We start from the raw sequence: 19948 nt of genomic DNA, 5'->3' as shown, positions 1-19948 counted from the left end.
TCACTTTCACATAATTTTAGATCTCCTCAAAATATATTTTACTTTTTTGATAACTGTATGATAATACATTACATGCTTTATGAACCTGTTCACTTGTCTCTAACTGCAGAAATTGCATATATGTATGATTATCTCTATTCCTCTGTACAAATTTCTATATAATCCCAATAATTGCATAGTTATGCATACTGTACCTCTTGCAATATAGGTTCATAGGTTCATAGGTAAGTGCTTGGCTAGCTGCCCTTGCGGGACATTTTAAGCATAACCAATTTCCCTTTTTGCACTCAAAATAACTCCCTTTTGGTTAGAGACTGGCCTTATCCATCCCATGGTTTGTAATTATATATTACCCATAATGAGAATAACTGGACTCATACCATAGATAATTTGAGGGGACCCATGCATGGGATAAAGCATTTAGGAACTGCCTATGTCCATAAGTAGTACATGGGATAGTCCTAGGATACATTTTCTATTTCCCATCCAGAGATTCAAGTGGTGCTTGAATATGGATCTTATGTAGATGGGGAGTCAATTCTAGAGCAGCAGTATCCTCTGTGAGATATATCTGTTCCTCCAAACCATTCTTTTGCTGTTGCAGAAGAGGTTTAGATCTCTAGACTAAGGATTCATGATGTAATTTGACTTGCTGATGTGCAGTTAATCCATCAGTAATGGGTCGGAGGATGCCTTGTAACACAGGTCACCTTTTAGCAGTCTGTAGAATACCAAGGATAGTGACAGGACTTTGAGTTGGTCTATGTAGGGCACATTGTTTAAGCCTTGGATCATTTTAACAAGGTATCACTGTGGGCATTCCAGTTGTTGCATGTGTCTGGGCAGATGCATGCAAACAGGCATTATATTCAATGACTGGCCTAATGAGTGCTGAGTAAAGGGAGACAATGTCATCTCTAGATCTTTTCCAATCTCTTTGTTTATAAGCTGTGCAATATAGAAGGACTTTTTACAACAATGGATACATTTGTCAAATGTTAGGTCACTGTCGACATAAGTTGGGGTCAACTCTTAGGGGTGTATTGTTAATGTGGTAGTTCCCTAGGTTAGGGGTGTATTGTTAATGTGGTAGCTCCCTGGGATAGATGACTTCCTAAAGAATACAAAAATGCATTTTCTGACATTTAGTTTTAGATCATGATTTTGGCACCAGTTCTTTATTTGGGATAATCCTTTCTGTAGGATGGCTAAGTCATTTTAGGATTCAGTGACTGCTCCTAACATGCAGTCATCTGCAAACTTACTCAGCCAAAGCCATTTGGTATTGGCTTTTACTTCAGAAGAGTAGATGCCAAACAGGAGATATATCTCTGTAACTGGCAAACTTTAATGCTTTTCTGGGCTGAGACCAAAAGTGATTGGTTGTGTTCAGTGCTCCTCCATTTAACGACTTTAAATAATTAAATAAATTAATTAACAGGTTTTAATTATCACTCTTATAGTTAGAACTTTGCTGTAATAACAAGTTTTGTATTAGTATGCATATGAAATCTGAAACCCCAATGTCTGTGTTTATTTAGTGACTGCATCCCTCAATGAATGAGCTGAAAATCACAAATTCTAGGAGGAGCAGACCAGAAATATGAGGCAAAGTCAGGGACATTCTGCAGAATCAAGGAATTTGAGAGAGTTGTTTTTATAGCATGCTTAGCTGTTTAAAGTGCAGTAGCAACATTGTCTATTGCAAGTTTCTGGAGAGATACATTTTTAGTCAGAAATGCAAAGTACTTGAAGTGTGAAAAAAAAACACAAGTTGTGGTACCTTGCAGATGACACATTACATATAACACTTGGCTGTCAGGATGCAGTTCTTGAGCCTTAAAACACTTTTTTTTTTTTCAGTTTCGTACCAGGTCACTGATTCGTGCATCTCAGTTTGGAGGCCAAGCATGCTCAAGCCCACTGGTGGATTGGAGGAAGTGCTATCCATCCAAACTCTGTAAAATAGAGGAATTGGACTGCAAGAACAAATTCCAATGTGATAATGGTAAGACTAATGCTCACATATAAGGTGTGCAAAATTGAGGAGTTAAACTGCAAGAACAAGTTTTAGTGTGATAATGATGAGACTAATGTTTGTATGCAATAACAAGATGCATTTCTCCCAGTAAATCTTAGATGTAGTTATTTAACAGGCATGCTGCAACAAGCAGAAAGAACTGTACCATTGTGTAAAAAAATGTACCCTGTAGCAATTCATCTCCATTCTTCTTAGTTCCATATTTTAATAATTTACCCCTGAAGAAGAAAATGCTAGAACATGCCAGAATATGATGCATTGTTAATGGTATAATACAAAAAAAATCATAACCGATTTCTTTCTAAATGTAATTCCTTATGGTAAAAATTGACAAATGATGAATTGCTGTAATGACAGAAAAATTGACTACGTAAGAAATAAAATACTGAATTAGTAGCTAAACCATTTAATGTGGGGAATTGTACATATATAAAAAAATGAGATGCAGCTACACTTATTGGGGTAGAGTGGTGTCACAGAAGGAATATGCTCCCACATTACAGCAACATACAGATGTACTTGGACTTTGTTGTTTCAGTTAATGTAAGTACTTCCATTCTCTTCTGTACCAGGACATGCAGGACTGAGATAATGTTTAGGTAATGCACTATGCTGTAATTGACAGGGTCCTGGGATTGAGACTTGGCAGGGCTGAAGGTTTAGCCTAATAACATCCTATGATCCTATAATGGCAACCTGGATAACTGGATGGGGAACAGAAAATACATCCCTGGGATTCCATCTATGTCCTTGCTGGACAGTAGCATAGGGTGCTGACTTGTTGGAACATGGGCTAAATTCTTGGCTAGGCTTGTAAGGGCCTCAGGGCCAATGGCCTAGTAACTTCCTATATATATATAGAACTTCACTAGAAATATTCATCAGCAGCACTTAAGAGATAAACAAATGAAGCTCTACGAAAAGTATATATAAGTGTATAATAATATATATATATATATATATATATATATATATATATATATATATATATATATATATATATATATATTAAAAGTACTAATACTATTCGATATACTTATATAAACATATATAGACATATATAAAAATATGTGAAAATGTATATGTTGTTCTCTCTATTCAATACTATCCACAGAAAAAATAAATAAGTAGATAAGACATATTAGCAGAGCATTCATAGTGACACCCTACATTATAACATACTCACTATAATGTCATTGAGAAAAATATATAATAATAAAACTAACTCATATCCAAAAAGACTACTTACAAAGTAAAAAATAATAATATTCCACCTGAATATTCCTAGATCAAGGCCTGAAAGATTTTTGTGTAGGCTTTTGACATATCCAACCCTTATAGTTCATTCTTTCTTATATCATTCATAAATTCTATCTAATAAAGCAGAATACCAATATGTTTATCTCTTAAGTGCTGCTGTTGAATATTTCTAGTGAAGCTCTATATGTATTAGTTTACAAATATTATGGCTTATATTGTTGAGGTTATTTTGTATATTTATTTATATATTCTGTTTGGTTTTATATATTCTTGTATACATTCTGTATAATCATTTGTATTTATACTAGGTATATGTGACACATGCTTTACTCTCTCTCTCTCTCTCTCTCTCTATATATATATATATATATATATATATATATATACATTTTTAGCCGATTTTAAGTTAGAATTAGTGGCTTTAAGAACACTATTTTGTTTAATTAATTAATTAATTAATTAATTAAGCAATTAATTAAGTAGTTATATGGCCAAATGGCTAGTATTTAAATGTGGTTGGTATAATGGGTTTTTGAAATCTGAAGAAGCATGCTTGTGTAGCATGTGAAAGCGCTTATTCTGTTTCAGTCCAGTATTAAATCTTGGTTTTATCACATCGTGGTGGCTGCGTCCAGTCTTTTTCCTGAATTTTTTCATTTTGGGACTCATACCTTTAGACGGCAGCAGCGCTTGTTTTTATATACTATATATTCACAGAGGTTCTGGAGATGGCACCTACAAAAGCAGCACCTGTTCCTCTAGTAGATATAAGCATAACAAAACCATACCGCCATGCACATAACATATTATGCAAACCTCCCACTGACAACAGTAAATCAGACATAAGGAGTCAAAGAATCAAGGTAGTGGCTGGACAGTGTTCATTACAACCAAATACCTTTGGTTAATATGTAGCAGTCCAGGCTAGAAAACGCATTAACAGACATTGTATCCTGGAACTCCAAAAACATATTAATAACTGGTGATACCTTTGTACAAGGGTACATACCATAATGGATTTTATTAGCAGCTTTAGACAGTGGTAGTGCCTGTCTTGGACAAAACTAGGGACATCTTAATTAGGTTAAAAAGTATTAAAATTAGTTATGACATGGACATAGTTAATGCAAGAGTGAGTAATCTAATAAAGCTGTTCCTCTTTGATATGTAAAAGGTTATAATGACATTGCAATGAATACTTGTGAGCACAGGAAAATACATCTGCTTAGCGAAATCATCTCATTCTGTCATGTAGCCTATAAATAACATGTCAAAGTGTAGAAATTCAGTCAGTAGATAAGAGCTTGATATCATGCACAGGGGATGCAGTCATACATTTTTGACAAAATTATTTATAAGGATTTCTTATCTGCCATGATCAAATTCAGGTTAGCCTCAAGGGGTGCACAGAATTGAAACTGCTTGACTTCAACATAAATAGCTACGAACTGTGTGAAAATTCTGATGATAACAGTACTCTGGAATATATCTGAAACTTTATTTTCTAACCAGCAAAGACCAGTACCATTAAGAAAGCAGAATAAAATGGGTACGTAACAACTTATTGAATAGTGCTATGCTGAAAGTCAAAATACTGAATATAAAATCTTTGAATGCCAACATGTTGAAACTTTACACTGTTGAATTTAAAATACCTTCTAATGGCATACGTACACTACATCCACACTCTGTGCTGGAACACAGCCAGTCAACCTCATGTTCACTTAGTTCTTAAAATATTTTCTTCTACATTATAAATTTAACATTCTGCATTGTTGTTATTATTCCTCCTAAATGCCTGCCTCCCAAATCTTAATCTCTTCTTATTTTGTGACCCCCCCCAATTTTTACGTAATTTCTTTCCACTTTGATTTGTAGTCTTCTATTTGTGTTATGCATATGATCCTTAACTGTGTAGCTCTGAAGTATACCTTCAGATTTGGTAATCCTTATCAACCTTGTTGTATGGGAAAAATAACTTATCCCAGGTAATTCTTGCCCTCTTTATTTTCTAATAAATTCCTTCAATTTTTTATTAATTATGGTCCACAACTTCTCTGTTTTTTAAAAATATGCTTGACCAGTATATAATACCAAAGGGACTAGAAACATTTTCACTGCATGTAGCCTGCTATTCAAAACCATTGTCAAGAGCTTCCAGCTTCTCAGTTTTTGTATATCTTTTGTTTAGTCTCTTGAAACATATCCTTAGATGCCATAGTAATTATCCTTTTTAATCCATACACCTAAATCCTTCATCTTATCAAGCCCCGATAAATATTGATACAATTGAATCAATTTGTGTGTGAGAAGATAATTTACTGCTATAGCCTTTGTTTTATATAACTTAATTTTATATCCTGAAAAAAAAAAAAAAACTTGAAAATGTCTCAAAATGTTCCACAAAGCTGAAATGTCATTTTCTGGATTTGCACAAAATACTATTATATTCAAATAAGGCTAATTTATCTTGATTACCATAACAGTTATATCATTGAATTTCTGTTTGTGAGTTCCTTCGTTTATTTGCCAGTGTCTCCAAGCATAAAGCAAATAACAGAGGGGAAAGAAGGCACACCTGGCTTATTCCTCCACTCAAACACAGCGTGCTAGAGAGGAAAATACCATTTTATTTCTTGTCTCTGAGCCTTCATAAATCTTCATAATTAATGATACTATTCCATCAGGGAATAAAAATGCTATCATTATCCTAGTCACAGACTCCTAACTAAATCTATCAACTGTCTTCCCTGCATCAAGACCCATGAGCAACAGTGGTGTCTTCTTATACAACCCTTCCCTCTGGATCATCATCGTTCTGTTATTGTTTTCAAATGCTTATCCCCCCAAGCCGCACTGATCCATATTTAGCAGTTCTGGCAATACCCCAGCCATTTCTTAGTTAGTATAGACAATTTATAATCATGGTTCAAAACTGGAGTTGGTCTATATGAACGTGGGCCTGAAGGTCTTTATCTTCTTTTGGTAGTCATTCTTCTAAGATGCTGAAACTGTCCCTCCTTTTAAAATCTTGCTAAATATAACTTTCCAGATCTTCATCACTTTCTTTCCTCTTAACTTGTATACTTTCACATGAATAGCACATGTTTCTGCAGACTTCCCTGTTGACTGATTATACGTCACCATTTTTATCTCACCCTCTCCTACCTTAGCTATTAATTCTTGAGTCTCCTCTTTCTCTAAGCTTGGTATTTTTAAGTCTTCCGTAAACATCTCCATTTATGCTTTTCTTGTTTTCACCATTCCTCTATATGGATGTTCATATAATTTCCAAATATCGTTATAGTGTCTCTGGCTATTCTTCTTGTTATAGGTTCCCTACATTTGGCAACATCTCTTTCTATTTGCTGTTTCATAAGTCTTTGTGGCAATAATTTTGTGCTCTTGGATTGTTATAAAATTACGTGCGTAACAGTGACCTTCCTAAACTCATGCATGTTATCCAAATATTCTCTTATATTCTATTTAGCACTTATCAAATGCTCTTCTTCTTGTTCTGTAAAACCTCCTTCATCTGCAATACTTTAACCGTTTATAACCCTTCTAAATAATTCATATTACTTCTTTCCCATATCTCTTTCTTAGTTCTACAATATTTTAAAACCAGTTTTTATTTATCACACTCCTTAGCTATCCCTTCTGAGGAAACCCATTTCTTTCCTAATAAGTATTGAATTTTTTCACCTACCCCTTCCTTAAATTACCCTCTTTTTAACAAGTAAGTAGAAAAGTGCCAGTGTCTCATTTTACTTTCTTACCTTGCAACTTTATATTCATTTTTATTGATGCATGGTCTGAAATAATTACTGGATATGCCTCAAAGCTTTCAATTAAAAACCCCTGGATAATTCTTCTTCTTCTTTTGGCTTTTCCCGGTTAGGGGTCACCACAGTGGATCACCTGTCTGCTCATGATTGGCAGCGGAGTTTTTACAGTGTTGAGTTGCTAGCCCGGCGCCCAACCTTCCACAGAAGGCACACACATGCACGCACTCACACCTAGGGACAATTTAGAGTGGCCAATCCACCTACAGAATGTCTTTGGGATGTGGGAGGAAACCGGAGCACCTGGAGGAAACCCACATGACCACAGGGAGGACATGCAGACTCCGCACAGAAGGCACCCCAAGTGAGGATCAAACCAGAGAACCTCTTGCTATGAGGCGGCAACGCTAACCACTGCACCACCACAGCCACCCTAAAAAGCCCCGGAGAATAATATTTAAATTATGCCTGGGTTACTGCTAATAATTTTGTATCTTCTGTTCCAAATATTCTCATGTATTTCTTCAGAAATCTGTCCTATTTTGTTATATTTTCACTTCTAGGTCCCCAGATACAATTCTCACTATTGCAGATCAGGTTATAGTCCATGCCGATAGCTGATTACCTCTCCTGTAATTCTCTTAGCTAATATTTTCATTGTTTTTTAAAAGCTGAAACACTCCATTACTATGAAAGCAGCAATAAATCATATTGTTTAGATTTTTTAGTACTTTTCAGTCTTTTAAACATTCTGGCTATCTTGCTGGATTTCTGTGGAAGTTTTAAAAGCCTATGAATATTTAGGCAGTTCTGTGGCCCACTCTTCTGACTATATGATGATGCACTAGGAACACCATCTAGTAACACGTACCTCAGTGTGGGAAGTGGCTCTGGGTGTTCGGCTCATTGCTGAAACTGAATCTTATTCTTAGTTCCTTGTGAAAATGCCTTTTTTGGACACCTCTTTGTCTATCTCTTTGAACACTTCTCTGAATACCATAAGCAGTGAAGTATCAAGAAATGAAGACCAACTCTAGTAGTGTTTTAGTGAAGTCTAGAACAAAAGTTGCTTTTAAAAGGGGATAATTAGTAGGGACTATAAAATATTGCATGATAATTATAAGAATCAGAGAGTGGAAACGATTGGAAAGGCAATATACAAAGGAACAACGAGAGGACATATGTATGCCTCCCAAGTGTGTAACAAAGTCCAGAGGTCTAGGATTTTTCCTTGGAAGTGTTTGCATAGGTTTTTCTATTCCCCAAATAGACTCCAGAGTATTTCTCCTCAGGCACATAGCAAATTCTGGAGGAAAGAAAGATCGGAAAGAGAGAGGTAATTGGGAAGATTTTTTTGGGAGAGAATACAACAAGTTATCAGAAAATTCTCTTCAAAGTGCTGTGTCAGAAATGTTGGGTAGCAAACAGTTCAAACTAAGGAAATTATTTTTCCTATGCTGGGATATAAGATTTCAATTACCCAGGCTTTACTAAGTTTAGTGCTATTGGCTACAATCAAAATCAAAACCAAACTATAAGTAAAGTACAGAATATTCTCTCTTCCTATATATATATATATATATATATATATATATATATATATATATATATATATATATATATATATATATATATATATATATATATTTATATATGTGTGTGTAGATATAGATCTATATATACATATCTATATATGTGTGTGTGTGTGTGTGTGTGTGTGTGTGTGTGTGTGTGTGTGTATATATATAGGTGGACTGCGTTTGTTCAAGATGATCTTTTTTCAACATATGTTTAGTTGAATGGGTGTGGGTAGTGCTGGGGGGATTGCCACCCTGCAAAAAATTATGCATTTTTTGCTATTTTTACTGTAACTATTACATACACCAATGTTCTTTCTCAGTGCATATGTGAAAGAGTGTCTGTATTTGCTTTGTTGGCTTTTTGAGGTTTATATTTGGAAGGTCAATGCATGGATTACTTGACAAAAAATATACCTATATCCATCCATTCTCAACTACTTTTTTTGCACATGGGATCGAGGTGTCACTGCAACAGTGACAATCATCTCGAACCAAGGTTTATACTGCTTGGTGGCTAGCCCTGCCATGATAGTTCATCCATACTCCTCACTCACACTCGGACCTACGGCCAGTTTAGAGTGTCCAATCCACCTACTGCATGTCTTTGGAATGTGGGAGGAAACCGCAGGAAGGACATACCAACTCACAGAAGGCACCCCAGCCGAGAATCGAACTTGAGAACCTCTTGTTGTGAGGTTACAACACCATCCGCTGTACCACCAAATATGGATCTTCTTTACATGGTCGACATTTCAAAAAGCCGAAGACCATATGGCCGAGACCATATGATCGATTTTTGAAATGTCGATCATGTAAAAAAAAGAAAAAAACACAACTAACAGTAACCTAAACATTGCACTGCACATTAAACTGCACCCACCTGTGGGGGGCTCTGCCCCCACCCCTCCTGAAACTTAAATGTACCAACTCTGAGATCGCACTACAGTGTGGAAGATGGAAATATTTCCATTCTGCACTGTATGGAGATGCCAGTTCCGCATGATTGGCATTTCAAATGTCGATCATATGTTCTCGGCCATATGGTCTTCGGCTTTCTGAAATGTTGACCATGTGAAGGGGACCCCCAAATATATATATATATATATATATATATATATATATATATATATATATATATATGTATATATTAATTTTAACATGAACTTCTATACAACTGAAATCTGCCAGCACAATAACTACATATTACTAATTTTAATTTTTCCCCTAACCTTGAATGTTCTCAACGGGGAAGACATGGTAACATGATCTTGTTTTTTTAGGAAAAATATTTCTTGCTTGTAATGTACAATGAGAGGTGCAGCTGATAAGATTACTGTGCCTTATTCTCTGTTTTCAGATAACAGTCCCATTCAGTTAGAATGGAAGTAGTGAGAATCAAATCTGAGACTCTTCACTAGAAATGTCTGTGACTTTGCTGAAGTAACATATTTTTTGTAAATGTGTTATACCACCTATAAAAAGTAGTTGAGCAAGAATGGAGAAATTATTGAGATAATGCAGCTGTTTTATTTTGTGAGTTTCAGATTCTGTCTCCCTTTCCTGGGTCATTCACAATGTTATATTACTTGGCTTGCAAAGCTCAGCTAAATACAGAAGTTGATTTCTGTGATTGTCAGGTTTATTTTTGCTTCAGACTATATAAGGTTTAACAGGTTTACAGACCCAGGAAAAGAAGAGAATACAGCTTTTTACGGTAGCACAGAATCAAAGAGTTATGAATTTTGAGCTGAATATTTATTTATGATCTTACTTGGTTTGAAATACAAAAAAGAACTGCACTACAGGTACCTTTTTTTTTTTTTTTTTTTAGCAAAATGCGTGCAGGCGTTATAGGTACTGGGATGAAATAACAAAGTTAATGAATTCCTAATAAAGTATCATGAGCTTTCATTTGCACTGAGAAAACATACTGGGCTAGAAATGCCACGGAGTGGGAGAAACTGCTAAATCATGTTCTTAATATGTGAAAATATGGGAGTCATCCTTTAGGAAAGTACTAAGTCTTGTTTTTGTTATATGAAATATGGGGACTCATTCTCTAACAATGAAAATACACTCGAGGAGATCAGATGGTGCACGTAGAAATTAATTGTCATTAAAAAAAAGAACATACCTTAAAGTTTATTTCTTTCACTCGACCAGAACCGGATGTATTTCTGTGAGTAATGGATTGAAAAAGAAGGGATAGATGTGAGTCTGAGCCTGGTGACAATAGTAATCAAGCAGAGTATGTACCTACACACAGACAGCTGACTGTCTTTTTTGGAATTTACAATGGATTGTTAATAACCTGCTATATTAGGTCTAAAAACATTGTAAAATTAGTTTCTGAAGTCCAGAAGAAGACAAACTCAGAATGTTACATAATGAAACGTCACCAGCTGCCTAAATGCCATTGTTTTCCCTGCACCTTCCAGTACAGGGACTCACCCCTCACCCTGTTTTCTAAATATACTGTCTTTGAGGTTGCAGAAACGTAGATAAAGGTAAAAAGTGTTAAATCGAGCAAAATCATATTTTCACTTTATTTCAAGTTGGCTGATAATGGAGAAAGTATTGGGCTCACTGAGTAATATTCTTACAGCCAAAGCAGCATCTTTTGTAAACACGGCACTTTTAGTGTTCACAGAGTGGGACACTGATACTTGTAATATTAGTGGTTCATTGCAGTTAAAGAAGAATCAGAGTTCACAGTAAAATATATCAATTTTAGAACTGTTATGCTTCAGGATAGGTGATTAGTGTTGCAATATTAAAGAAAAGCAAAGCCATCCAGAGCTGAGTCACGCCAGGATAGTCTTCACTTTGTCAAGGAATATAGGAAACAACAATGGCAGAATCAAAGAAATACTAGAAGTTGTTACAAAGGCAGGCCTAATGAAGATGTTCTGGGTTTAAAATATATGGGAGCTCTAGATAGCTGAAGGTGGAGAAACCAAATAACTACCTGTCCAATTCAGCTGTCAATAGTGGGCAAATAAAAGATGTCAGGTAGTCAGGGTGCTTCTGGCTCAAGCAGTGATGGCAGAATAAAATAGAGAGAGATTCAAATACCTCATAATACCTCCTTAATACTGTCTCTCAACTTGCTTTCTTTAAGCCGGTCCACTATGAACACCTCCAGGATCCTTTCATATTTTATTGTTGCCAGACTTTGCCTGCAAACATGTGCTCTTCACCTGGGGTTCTGTTTTCTAGTTATGTTACTTTGCAGTAAGTTATTTGTATCATGAAATGAAAGCTACAAGTTACATAGAAAACGTTTGCAGTTTTCCTTCTGCCTTATGCTATAGTGTGTAAATTCCAGAGGTTTCCTTGCATCTTAATTCCAGTAAAGTCATATTCACTGCTCCCATCCACACTTCCCAGGACCTGCTTGATGACTCCTCTGCCTGCATCCAAGGCACCCAGTTGTTCTGTCATGGGTGAAAACCAGGCATTCTTGGGCTAGTGAGGGCTCTGGGGCTCATTCTTCCTGTGCAGGAACCTAATCATCTCATTCATTTCCCCTCTGGTAAGAGATGAGAAGCAAGGAGTGGCCCAGCTGGGGAGGGCTAGCTTTGGCTCCCAAGGATTGCTTTACCCATCTCTCACACAGGCAACTTGGTGAATTGCAGTTGGTCAGGAGGAGAAGGCAAGCATGCTCCCATATGCGATTCCTTCTTTTTCTAGCTCCATAGATCAGAGCTCTGCACTGATGGTGTGAGCCAGACCTGCCATTACAAGTGGGTGATACACCAAGCCACTACTATGCCACCAGTGTCACAAACCCAACAGCTTCCTCCATCCTGAGGATAAGTAAGCTGACATTGGCCACTGAAGGTCACTTAGCAATACCCAGCTCCTTGAGCAACCATGATGCAAATCATCTTCATTCTGTTGTGTATGCACAATAGTTTTCATTACTCCTCCCTTGCAGTTATGTGTAATAGCTATTGTATTTTGGCTTAAATATGCTCCAAAGGTCTAACCACATCAATAAATGCTTCAAACTTAGACAAAGAAAAACCTTGATCACTTACTGGATACCTTTCACAATAACACTGCAACATGCATGATAAATCTTCTATGACTTTCTAATTTCCGTGGAATTTAGTGATTGTTCTGAATATGAATTCTCTTCCATTTCTAAGTTCACTCTCTTGGAATGGGGCATTTAATTTTATTTATTTAACATTTGTTGACCGGGAAAGTCTGACTAGGAAACAGCCTGTTTTCAGTGGAGGACTGGAGAGAAGTGCTCCAGATGCATGTCTTTGGAATGTGGAAGGAAACTGGAGTACCTGGAGGAAACCCACGTCAATGCAGGGAGGATATGCAGACTCCACACAGAAGACACCCCAGCTGAGAATCAAACCAGAGAACCTCTTGCTGGGAGGTGAAAATGTTAACTGCTACACCACTGTGCTGCTTAAATGTGCACTTATGCTACACCTGATTTGTTTCTGTTATGACATTTTAGTTTTCCTGTTCTTTTTTCTGTGTGCATTTCTCACTATATCTTCCTCCATGTAAGATAAGACCACACCATGTATTAAAAGCAACTAATCCATATCAAAGATTTTGAGAGGAGTCAACAGCTGTTTTTATTTAATTATTTAGTTTTACACATATCCCTATCTCCTACTTGACACCACTACCATCCTCTGAGTACCCATATACCTGTTTTCCCGGTGATTCCACATGTGTTGTTTTACTGGACAAGCCTCACATTTTCACACTACTTAATCCTATGGCTAAGAGTGAGGACTTATATGAAGTGAGGTGGATGGATTCATAATTTCATAATGACGTCAAGATTCCTAACTTTGTGAATTATATATTTGGGCTTCAAGCACACACAAATGTGTGCACCCTTATTTCATGTACTAGAACATCTGCCACTCCCCCTTTTTCAGGTTGGAACCTGAGAAGTTCACGGATTTCAACACAGTGTGCAAACAGTGATGAACTTGGCACCCTGTCCTGGAATAGGACAGCTGATTGCCAACTGCCTTATCCTTTCCCTCCAGCTGACCATTGTGGGGTACTGTGTCTTTTCCTAAACCAGGTCAGTGTCATTATAGAGTGACACATCGCATCTGTGTTAGTGGGTTGATCTCAACAGCGGTTGCTTTTGTTGTACATGCATTATTTCTCTGACAGCTAGGTGACCTCTGCATAAGGCATAGTACTGAGCTGCCTTGTGGGATTAATGATAAATCATGGTGGCAGTTTATGCTTTGTTAACCTTGGCAGTGCACCGATCCAGATGGACCATTTTTGGGCTTAGTCTGAGTAAGTATAGCCTGTATAATAAACATAAAGCATGTCGAATAACATAAAATGTGAGTTATAAGACAGTTCAAAAGATGTAGAACACTATCTAAATTACATGCTCATTAAGCGATGTACACATTCAATTCAATTGTTTATTTACTATGTGCAAAAGAAAGAAAGCAAAAAGGGGGGAGTGAGAGAGAATGGGAAATCAAAATATTATTATTGTTAGTGCAGCAGTATACGGGGTTAAGGGTGAAGGGTGAAAGAAGGCGTGGTGGGTAGGATAAATTAGAGAGACAGAGACAAAGAGAGAGAGAGAGGGAGAGCAAATTTCCCTTTTTGTGTTTTAAATAACCTATTCCATTCAATTATAGATTGGCCTTACCCCCCTCATGGTCAGTAATTATATACTACACTAATGAGATTAATGTAAATAACTAGCATCATGCATAAATACGTGTAGGGGACCCATGCATGGGATACAGCATTTAGGAGATGCCTCTCTCCATTAGTAGTTACAAGGGGCATTTTGGGAGTACATTTTGGTTTCCCATCCATAGATCTAAGTTGCACTTGAATATGGACAGAAATGAACTCTGTTGCACAGCAGCGGTACCCTTTGCAAGATAAACATGTCCCTCCAAACCTTTCTGTTGATGATGCAGAAAAGGTTTAGATCCCTAGACCGAGTATTTCTGATACCATTTGACTTGCTGATGTGCATTAAATCTACCAGTAATAGGTCAGAGGATAGCTTGTATGCCAGACACAGGTCACATCTTAGCAGTCTGTAAGATACCAAGTATAGTGACAGGGCAGTGAGTTGGTCCATGCAGGAGATGTTGTTTAGGTCTTGCATCCTTTTACTAAGATATCTCTGTGGACATTCCAGTTGCTGCATGTATCTGGACAGATGCATGCAAAAGGGGGCATTATATTCAATGACTGGACTAATGAGGGCTGAGTAAAGGGGTGCAATGGCATCCCTAGATCTAGACACAATCACTTTGCTTATAAGCTGTGCAATATAGAAGGCCTTTCTTACAACAATACACACCTGCTGATCAAAAGTTAGGCCACATAAGTTTCCAAATTCCAAACTGGGTCAACTCTTATGGGGCATATTGTCATGTGGTAGTTTCCCTGGGTAGATGACTTCTCAAAGGATACAATAATGCATTTTTTGGCATTTAGTTACAGTCCATGATTTTGGCACCTGTTATTTATTTGTCACAAATGTTTCTGCAGCATTGCTAAGTCATTTGGGGATTAAATGGCTGCTTCTACCTTGCAGTCATCTGCAGACTTAGTCAGCTGGAGCCCTTTGGTATTTTCATTTACTTCATAAAAGTATATGCCGAATAGGAGAGGCCCCAGTGCAGAACCCTTAGGGGACTGCACTAGTGACTGGTCTCTTTGTGGAGGTAACTTCTGCTATTTTGATTATCTAAATCTTATATGCGATCCAGTTGGCAATCCAGAGGGTGACATAAGGGTTTATTCTCAGTTTATTTAGCTTTTCTACTATGCCTGAGTGGGGAATTGTGTCAAAAGCTTGTGCCAGGTTGAGGTATGTGATATAACCGTTTTATCTTCTTCCATTGCTTTGGTGTCTGCTTCAAAAAAATCCACCACATTGAGTAAGCAAGACCTGCCCTTGATGAATCCAAACTGAGACAGGTCCAATGTTTGTAGGTTCCCTATACTCTGATTCATTCATTTTATGATAAGTCTTTCCATGGCTTTGCATATGAGGCTCTTCAGACATATGGACCTGTAATTGCCTGAGTCTGTGGAAGGTCCTTTTTTATGCAGGGGAATGACTGTAGCTATTGTCCATTCATTTGGTACAAAACCTGTATGGTGGCTGTGACTGAACAGTGTTGCTAGGGGTGTGGCTAAATCATGCTTCATGCTATTTAATATGCATCCAGGGATATTGTCAGAACCCATCAGTGCAGTATCTCTTGCTTTTACTTGCACTTTTTGGACTTGGTCTTGTGTGATAGCAGGGAGCAAGCCAGTTTCAGCTATGTCTTGGGTCTATATTAAATGAATGAAACAACAAAAGAACGTCACCCCCCACACCCCTTACTTAAATATACCAACTCCGGGATCACACCACAGTGGAGGAAACAGCAAAGTCCCGAGAACGGCTCAACACTTTATTTTCCCTGGGAAAAACATTGCTATTCCATAACTTCGCTATTTTGTGGTTTTGGCTTTTATGTATCGATGAAAGAACATTCGCTCTTTTGTTGTTTCGTTCATTTAATATAGACCCTAAAACCTGAGGGACAGATGGAGGTGAGAGGGATAAAGTTAAAGCTAAATTTATCAGCCAGTAGGTTCACTATATCTTCAGCCTCAATGTAGATAGTATTATTCACAATCAACTCAGTGTATTGCTGCATTGTGCTTTAGAGATTATGAACATAACTAAAAAATGCCTTGTGATTGCCTTTGGCTTGGGTAGTTGTTTTAGCCTCAAACTTGGCTTTGGAGATTTTATTAAGATCCTGAGTAGTTTGTTTATTTCAGTGACAGTGACTACCATTCTGGGAATTACTCTCCTTACATTTGGTCAAATTTTCTTTCCCTTTTACTATAAAGCTTGTTGATATTATAGTTCCACCATGTGGGGTTGTTTCCAAAGCTTGTTGATATTATAGTTCCACCATGTGGGGTTGTTTCTGGGGTTTGCCATACACTTGCTCCTGCTGGGTACAGTTGCATCTGTACAGCTGTTTACATGCTGGTATACTGTGGTAGTGAAGATTTCTGTGTATTCAATGGCATTTACTAGGTTTGGTAGGGATTTGAAACTTGAAGTATCACCTAGGAATAAGTAATTTGTCTTAAAGAAATTTATAAAGGTACCTTGGGTGGGAGGGATCTCTGGTTTCAGTTTTACTTCAAAGGAGACTGCTTTATGGTCAGACCTAACAAGTGATGAAGGTATGGAAGGGATGATACAAGATGCTCCTGTATTAGTAAGGACAAGATACAAGATGTTATTTTCCCAGTGGGTACTCGGACTAATTGTTCCAAGGCATTTGTACTGACGAAGTCCAGGAATCTCTGTGCTTGTGCACTAGTGGTGGTATAGGTTTTCCAGTCTAATAATGGAATGTATATATTTGGTAAGGATTGTGCAGTAATGTTCTTTGGGCAGACAGGGTGATAAATCTACAGGTATGGTTGATTGAGGTTTGAAGGGTGAACAGACTTGTTTAAATAGTTCACGCTTTCCTACCCATGATTTTTTTCTAGAAAAGCTGTGACATTTTCCATTTATAGGTTCATAGGTAGGTACTAGGCTATTGGCCCAAGGGCCTATGCAAGCCTATCCAACAAGGTTCCCTGGCTTACGCCACCCAAGAAATGTTATTTTCCTGTGCCACTGATGAGCAGAGGCACAGAAGTGATCCCCGGGGTGTATTTCCTATTTCCCATCCACTCATCAAGATTTTTCTTGAAGAGTGCTAATGAAGAACTTTGCTTGACATAGATGGGTAGCCTGTTCCAGAGTATGGGAAGTCTCTGGGATAGGAATCTATCCCTCCAGCATGTCCTGTTTATTGTGGTGACAAGGTTTAGGTCCCTAGAGTGTGTAGCTCAGTGGGATTGGGATTTCTTTATGTGTAGCATGTCCAACACCTCTGGGTTTGACATAGCTTTATATGTTAGGCAGATATCACCTCTGAGTAGGCGATATGCTACGGAGTAAAGCTGGAGTTTTTTGAGGCGGTCAGTGTAGGGCATTTGTTTGAGTCCAGTAATCCTCTTTGTGAGGTACTTCTGTGGCCTTTCCAGCTGCTGCAGATGTCTTGTGAGGTACATTCCAAAAGGGGCGTTGTACTCTATAATGGGTCTAATGAGTGATGAGTAGATGGTAACGATGACCTCTTTTTTCCTGGACAAGAACCCTTTTATGATGAGGTGTGCCACGTAGAAGGACTTCCTGACTACTGTGGTGATGTGACTATCAAAGGAGAGACTACTGTCCACCTGGGTCCCAAGGTCTCTTATCACGCATTTGGTGTTAAGTAGATTGCTGCCTATGTGGTAGTTCATGGGTACAGAGTTTTTACTAAAGGGGATGACACTGCACTTTTTGGCATTGAGCTTGAGGCCATGGCTCTGACACCAGGCATCTGTCTCAGAGAGGCCCTTCTGTAGGATGTTCACATCATTTGGGGACTTGACTATGGCTCCTAGTTTGCAGTCATCTGCGAACTTCTTTAGCCAGAGGCCTTCTGTATTAGCCTGTACTTCAGAGAAGTAGATACCAAACAGGAGTGGTCCCAGGATGGAACACTGTGGTACTCCACTTGTCACTGGTTTGAGGTCAGATTTGGAGTCTGCAACTTTTACAGTGCTGGTTCTGTCAGTGAGCCAGTTGGCAACCCATCTTGTGACATAGGGATTTATGCCTAGTTTATTGAGTTTAGCTATAATTCCAGAATGGGCGATGGTGTCGAAAGCCTTGGCGAGGTCAAGATAGGCTGTGTGAACCACTTTACCCTCATCTACAGCTTTGGTGACTGCCTCAAAGAAGTCGATCAGGTTCAGGAGGCATGATCTGCCTTTCACAAACCTGAACTGGGTGGGATCCAGAGTTTGGAGGTTACCAATATCTTTGTTTATGAGTTCCATGATGATACGTTCCATGGCTTTGCAGACTAGGCTCGTCAGGCTAATAGGTCTATAGTTCCCGGGATCAGTGGTGGCTCCCCATTTGTGGAGTGGGATAACTGTTGCTGTGCGCCATTCAGTGGGCACAAAGCTTGATGCGAGACTATTATTGAACATGGTGCTTAAGTGGGGAGCCAGTTCATTCTGAAGTTCATGTAAAACCCAGCCTGGGATGTTGTCCGGTCCCATGGATGCTGTGTTTTTGGCTTTAGAGAGTGCAGCTTTCACCTGCGTAGTTGTAATTACAGGGACTCTGCATTCTTCCTATATATATATGGGCCCTTTAGGGGGTGGGGGGGGGTAAAGTTAGCACTGAACCTATCTGCCAGGATGTTGGCAATATCAGTTGGTTCTGTAATTTTCATGCCTTTGTGCTGTAACTCAGAGCAGATCCGGGTGTTGCCATTGAGATTATTGACATAGCTATAGAATGCTTTGTGGTTGTCCTTGGAATTAGTGGCAATTTTATTTTCGTAGCTAGCTATGGAGGCTCTTATAAGGGATCTCAGCTTCTTACTGAGGCTGACCAGGGAGCTCCTCCACGCATGGGATTTTACTCTCTTTTGCAACAGTTTCTTCCTTCTGTAGTACAGTTTGTGTATGGCAGGAGACCACCAGATTGACTTCCTTTTTTTGGAGGATAGCGTCTTGGTTCTGTTTGGGATAGCATGATCGATGCACTCATGTAGGTGCTTATAGAGCGCATTTGTGTAGGATTCAACAGTTATAACTGTATTGTCCATCTGCATGGGTGTCATGAAGTTCACTACTTCTGTCTTAAGAAGCATTTAGTTGGCTTTGGTGAAATTTCTTACTGTGGTTTCCTTAATGGGGGGTGGGGGTGGGATGTGGATATCAAGGGTGATTAGCTTATGGTCGGATCGGACCAATGAGGAGTTGACTTCATGTGTGGAACACCGGTCACTCATGTTGGTAATGACTAGGTCTAGAATATTGTTGCCCCTGGTGGGGGTGTGGAAAAGTTGATCTAGGGAATTGAAGTTTATGATTTCCAGAAAGCGTTGCACTAAGGAGTTAGTACTTGAGTAGTTTTCCCAGTTAATGGTGGGGTAGTTGAAGTCGCCCATTATTAGGGTGTTTGGTTGAAACCTAATATTTTCCAGTACATCAAGAAAAGAGGAGTGGGAATCCCGGGGCATGGTGGGGGATCTGTAGCAAGCTACAATTTGGATTGCTGTTTTGCCAAGAGTTAGTTGCACTTGGATAACCTCGGATGCATTATGCTGAGCAACTAGCCTGGAGGTGTCGATATCCTTAATGAATATGGACACACCCCCACC

The 19948-nt window shown here is 38.3% G+C and overlaps 1 protein-coding gene across 2 annotated transcripts in view; it reads left to right on the top strand.

Annotated features, from left to right (window-relative positions):
• The window catches only part of C6 (complement C6), a 745556-nt gene that overhangs the window by 247055 nt on the left and 478553 nt on the right, over positions 1-19948 (top strand). For both annotated transcript variants that reach the window (XM_044069804.1, XM_044069796.1), the window contains exon 4: positions 1864-2008. In XM_044069804.1, the coding sequence (XP_043925739.1) occupies positions 1864-2008 (145 nt within the window). The remainder of the gene's footprint in view (positions 1-1863; positions 2009-19948) is intronic.

This window comes from Protopterus annectens, chromosome 1.part0, assembly GCF_019279795.1.
Source record: "Protopterus annectens isolate FY-2018-M chromosome 1.part0, PAN1.0, whole genome shotgun sequence".
Taxonomy (NCBI): domain Eukaryota; kingdom Metazoa; phylum Chordata; order Ceratodontiformes; family Protopteridae; genus Protopterus; species Protopterus annectens.
This window is presented reverse-complemented; position numbering and strand designations above follow the sequence as displayed.